Source organism: Zalophus californianus, chromosome 13 (genome assembly GCF_009762305.2).
Source record: "Zalophus californianus isolate mZalCal1 chromosome 13, mZalCal1.pri.v2, whole genome shotgun sequence".
NCBI lineage: Eukaryota > Metazoa > Chordata > Mammalia > Carnivora > Otariidae > Zalophus > Zalophus californianus.
This window is the reverse complement of record NC_045607.1, coordinates 43399800-43405799: the sequence shown is the minus strand read 5'-3', so window position 1 is coordinate 43405799 and position 6000 is coordinate 43399800. Positions and strand designations below refer to the sequence as shown.

Here is a 6000-nt window from a genome sequence, read left to right as displayed (position 1 = left end):
TGAGATCACCTTCAGATGAATTGTTAATAAAAATTAAAGCTATAGCCAGTGGCATGGGTATTTTGGGCTCTTGGCCAGCAAATAAACCATCTGCGTGAAAGAAAACAGGCTGACCATTTTGGACTCTGGTCTCCGTGGCTGCATTGTGCATTGACCTCACCGGTAATTACCCAAATTAATTGCCTTTGGGTTGTGTTCTCTCATCATGGAAACCTTCCTTTCCCGATTCAAACCATGTGGGTTAAAATGAGAAAACAAAAGCAAAAACTCCTCCCCGCCCCATACCCGAAAGCCCCTCTGTCAGGGATCCCAGGTGGACCCGGGGGGGCGGGGGGGTGGTGTTGCTGTTGGAGGCCGAGAAGGGCTGGTCATCACCGCATACCATCCATAGGTGGAGGTCTGTTATTCTGTTTCCCCCCTATGAGAGGATACCTATTGTTCCTGAAAACGCTGACCAGGACCCACACTTCCAACAAAAATTCCTCTACCCCTACAACAGCAGAAGCAACAGCAATAGAGAAGTGTTTTGATGAATTGCAAGATGGATAGGGCTTGCAGTGGCCCCAGCCCTGCTGATACCAAATGCCTTTAAGATACAGCCTTTCCCATCCTAATCTACAAAGGAAACAGGAAAAAGGAACTTAAAACTCCCTGCGCTCAGACAGAAATGAGACTGTTACAGCCCGCTTCTATGCTGTTCCTTCTTGCCTCTGACTTGTAAACAAGACCTAGTAGAACATGCGAATGGAAAGTCACAAACCTCTGTGTGTTTGAAAGGATCCTTGGGACCTCATGCACATCTGCGGAAACTGGATGGAGAGATTTGGGGAAGCATGGACTCTTTAGCCGGCTTAGTTCTCTATGGAGTCAGCTTGCTCCTTTCTGGTAAGGTTTGGCTTTGTTTTTTTAATTTAGTTTTTTTTTTTTTTAACAGAGTTGGTGATTCTGGACTCTCACTAGCTGTTAGTGCGGGTTAACAAGGGGCAGCTGTGGCATATAGGCACCGTTTCTCTATGACTTTCCATTTAATCTATGTGGGGATTAAAATGCAATGTCTTTATGGCACTGAACTGATTTTTCTAGAGTTTCACTCCTGCATAATTGTCACCTGTGTTTCCAGACTCTATGAGCACTGATCAGGTCACTTTGTAGAGATTCACTTACTATGATACATTATTTTACTGCTCTTCATTTGGGATTGTTTCCTTATTTAAAAAAAATAAGAAACCCCGTTTTACCTGCTTCAAAAAAAGTTTTCCATAATTTTTTTAAAAATGAAAGTCATGCAGAGAATTATGGGGCCCACTTAATGGCAATGTGCAGATTGTCATTTTTAAATGAGAACAAAAATGCTTTTCTATAAGGATTTCATATCCACATCCTATTTTAATTGAAACAGTCAAAGGCTAGGCTTTTTGTTTTTTTTCTTTTTTCCTTAGAGCTGCGGTCAGGGCTATATAATTTTTGTTAGTTTTTTAAAAATTTTTGTCATGTAGTAATTTATAGTCTTTATTGGCCCAATGGGCTGAAAGTTGGGGCAGTTACCCTGATCCGTAGGCACAGGAGAGTATCGAAAGCTGTTGTAGAGCTAAGGAATGGTGGGCTTGGATGTTTTTAGATCTCGTATGTCTGTTGCTCAGGTTCTCCAGATAGTGGCATTCCTCTTATGTTCACTCACCCTGTGGGACACTGGCTGAGAGTGTTACTAAAACCTGAAGTGCAGATCACAACTCTAATTGCCAGCATGCTCTCCCTTTTAGTTTGAAAACATTCTAATTATTGTAACGAAAATAGAATTGATAGTGGAAATCAAATTGGGAAAATGTGCTGAATTCAATGGTGCAGTCTATAATGTTAGTAGAAATTGACCCGAACATACATAAGTATGTGTTACATTATTTTCATCTTTTTCTGTATGTTTGAAATATTATATTATTCAAAAAATTAATCCAACAAGATAAGAGAATTGCATGTAATTTGTCTATAGCTTTTCAGTTTGTTTTCAACACCCAATTATATTGAGGATTTAATAATATTTTTAAGACTAAGAATGTATAATATAAATTGCTGAAATGGTTTCAATGTTTTGTACAAATTACTTATATTAACATAGAAATGTTGATTTCTCCAGTAATAGGCACTTTTAAAACAAATAATTATCATGATTGCATAATTACTTTGCTTTATTTTCTGTGTGACATATTTATCAGTAACATGAAATCTGGAACTATTCTACACCAGGGATTATAGTCATCAAAGCCCAGGGGGCTACAGTTGCTCTGAGATACTTTATAAATTAAATCACCTGTGTGCACACATGCAAACACACACAGTTTTAATTCAGGTTTTTTTTTCCCTCAAAGTGACTATGTCATGGCACTTTGCAGGATAGGCTTAGACATAAAATCAGGCAAAAAAAATTATGTGGCTGAAATAGTTGCTCTGTGTTTAGACCTTAGTTCCCTGGAAAAAAAAGCCCTGACTTCAACAGGGAGAGGCCCAAGGAGAGGGATTTCATGCTCCTATTGAAAGGAAGGGTGACACTAGCAAGGTTGGTTTCTGGGGTAGGTCTGTTGTATTGGAATCCTAACTTACTTTCCCAGTATAGCTCTTCATGGACATGGATACACAACACTTGGGAATTGCAACAAGAATCCAGCATGATCATGTCTACAAGTATAGGAGCCCATTCTTTACACCAAACTCCACTGGTAGACTACAGTAATGGAGCAAGGGACTTATGGCTTATGCGTTTCTCTCTCTATTCCAGTGGGTTCTTTCTGATTCCTTTTTTCTCTGAACGTATAAGACTGAAACAATATGTCACATTTGCCTCAATAAAAGTGGCTCTGGGTGGCAGATACTGACCCATAAGGAGTTGGAAAACGTATGTAATTTTCAGAAGACTTCCCTAGATTCTGGTACATTCCCCTCCCAATTGAGGGGAATGGCCAAATTACAAACAAGTTCTAATAAACATACTAGCTTTTCCCTACTCTCCCACCCTCACCAAACCAGGCTGTTCTATCTAAAGAATTGTATATGCAGAAATACAAAATAAAACAAATTATTCTTTGTGCTTTATCATAGTATGTCCTATATGATCAACACTGACCCAGTGGGAAGTCTCTAGTAGTGTGCTTTCATATCTCTTTCCTGTTTCATTTGACATTTTAAATAACAACCATTATCTCTAATAGTGGATATCTTGTCTGGAAAGACAGTGGAAATTCGGTTCCAAGGTCAGGAAAGTGGTCCCAGATGGAACCTTCTCATTAGGGCTGGTCTTGGAAGGCTGTATCGGGTGTGAGTAATCAAGGGTGGAGGTCCAGAAGCTGGGACCAGAGACACACCTGGGAATTATTCTCACAGGGAGGAGTTTTGCTTTCTCCACAGATGCTCCCTACTAAGCATTGTCTTTGTTAGAAATGTCAGCATTTCCTTTTCAGCTCTATGCTGGGAGAGCTTCCTGCTAGAGTTCTAGTTCTTTTAAGACATCCCTCGAGGAGGGAAGGACTCATCCAAGTCCATTTCAGAAGACTGTGCTATGTCTTCTGGGAGATTCATTGGGTGGGCTCCAAATTTTTCTGACATTATAAATTTGTCTAAAAAGATATGTGTGTGACTGTATAACCTGCTTATTCCCTGTAGATGGCTTATTGGTGAGAGCACAGAATCTGGCTTCAGATGATTTCTCTAAGGTGGATAAATGGACCAAACCCAAAAGATAGCATTTCAAAATAGATGAATGTGAAGTTATAAGTTTGGTTTCAAAAAATGTATGTATGTTCAGTGTAAGAGAGTCTTGATTTGTTGAAAGTTCTAAGGAATAACACCTACATTTTGGTGATACACACAATTCATAGGTGTCAACATGTGCTCTGCTTACTAAAATGTAATATATAAGCTGCAACAGTTCACTTTTGTAGAAATATAAGGTCCACATTAGAAATGGTAGTCACTTTACTGCTCAGAGAATATCCATTAAACACTGAAGACAGTGAGAAATTTGACAGCAAACACAGTGGGCAAGCAGGAAGGTAAGTACTTTAAGAAAAATATTTAGCCAGGAGAAAAGAGATGAAATTTTTAAGGGTTTCCATAGAGAAAACACCATAGATGGACATTGTATTTTGCCAGATCTAGGATACAGGGATGAAGGTAGTTTGGCTTGATTGATGGAAACCTTCTAAATATTGGATCATCATCCCCATGAAGAGTGAGCTCCCACACTGGAGAGTGTTGAGGCATAGATTGGGTGATCATCTAGCAGGATCACTGAAGAATGTGGAGCGTGATGGTTACTCCACTTCCCTTTTATATCCCTTTCATTTTACTGTCTGTGCCTCCTCCCTGATCACTCAGGTGGAGAAGAATTCAGAAAAAGCATCAACATCTTTGCCCAGTGAAACCACACTGGGTGTGTTTCCTGAATTTTAACTCAATCAACATGCCTTAAGAGAAAAAAAACATAGGTATACATGTGCTATGATGACTTTTCTGAAGCCACTGCTTGAGGGGACTGAGGTGGAGCTAATCAAGAATGCAGGAGAAAGAGTAAAGAGTATGGATTGTGAAATCACAGACCTGGGGTGAAGCTCAAATTAGATGACCATGGGAAAGTTACTTGATTTCTCGAAGCCATTCTTTCCTCATCTTTTATGGATGAGAGGACCCATTTCCCAAAGTCCTTATGAGCATCATGTGAGGCAAGTAGAGAGCTTAGCCAGTAAGAACGTCCTTAATAAATGAAGCTAGTATAATAATAAAAAAAAGAAGTGTTTCTATGAGGACCTCTGTGCTAGTTCAAGACTGGTCTAATATTTTCCAGCAGGTAGGGGAGTCACTGCTCATAGAAGCACTCTCCTTCTAAAAGACCTCAACATAATCTAATTCCATAAATTTTATGTTTGTATCTCTCCATGTGGGCTATTATCCAGTGCTTCCCCTCACCTCCCCATTCATCCTTGCTCTAGGCTCTTTGCATTCAATCAGGCCCATCTCTACAATCTATGTACTCTTTCCTCTTGGCTCTTGTTCATGCTCTTCCATCCATTTGGAAAGGACACTCTCCATGCCTACGCTGCAAACACAGTTCAACTCAACCTGCCTAGGCCAACTTTGCTTCATGATCTTCCCCTAATCCGGAGTTCCCTTACTATATAGGCTGTGTCTTTGTGATTTGGGCACATAGATTTAGCTGCATTAGCCTTTAACACTTTTGACAACAGATACTACTTCTTTTTTATTCTCGATAGTTCATGCATTTGATGTTCAATAATCTTTATTGGATAGAGTTTAATATGGCCTAATAAGAAATTATTAACATGCCCTAGCAGGCCTGAAAGAAAGAGGGAATGTTGTAGAAAGGATTTTAGTCACATTGAAATAATAATAATAATAATAATAATGACAAAAATAACAAATAATGTGACAACAGTAAGCAATTTCATATAAACTGCAAGAGGTATTTGCTCAAATCTTATGTTAAATATGTGAATAAGTTCAAAGGAAAATTCCCTTATTCCCTTAGGTGTGAAACATAAAAATACTTATATAAATACATATTTATATAAAAACATAAAAATAGTTCATGAAAATGGGTCTAACCTGGCCTTTACCCAATATTAGATATTGTACTATTGTTGAATATCACCCAAAAGATATATAGGCTTTTTATTCAATAGACTTTTGAGTTATTGCCTGCTTTTTGTTGATTCATTTATTCATTCCTTTAGTCAACTATCATTTTAGTCAGTGAAGACATATTGAGGATTTACTTTAAGCCAAGTACTGTACTGGATACCAGGAATGCAAAAAAGGACGAGTCATTTTTTTCTCCCTTGCTAAATTCACACTATAGTAGGAAAGAGGACTAGAGGCCGATGAGTTATATGATGTTGTGATAAATGATACCATAGGGATACATACAAAATCAAGCTTTTCAAGAGCTACAAAAACTATTAGTGGCTCCAATAGTAAGAAATGAAACTTTGAAAT

At 38.5% G+C, this 6000-nt stretch overlaps 1 protein-coding gene across 4 annotated transcripts in view; it reads left to right on the top strand.

The window, feature by feature from the left end:
• The first annotated feature begins 401 nt into the window (after window positions 1-401).
• Window positions 402-6000, top strand: part of TEK (TEK receptor tyrosine kinase) — a 92864-nt gene continuing 87265 nt past the window's right edge. For 2 of the 4 annotated variants that reach the window (XM_035723699.1, XM_035723698.1), the window contains exon 1: window positions 475-885. In XM_035723699.1, the coding sequence (XP_035579592.1) occupies window positions 834-885 (52 nt within the window). In that variant the 5' untranslated portion in view covers window positions 475-833. Of the gene's footprint in view, window positions 886-6000 lie in introns of all 4 variants that reach the window. The other 2 variants (XM_035723700.1, XM_035723697.1) reach the window with 2 other exon arrangements.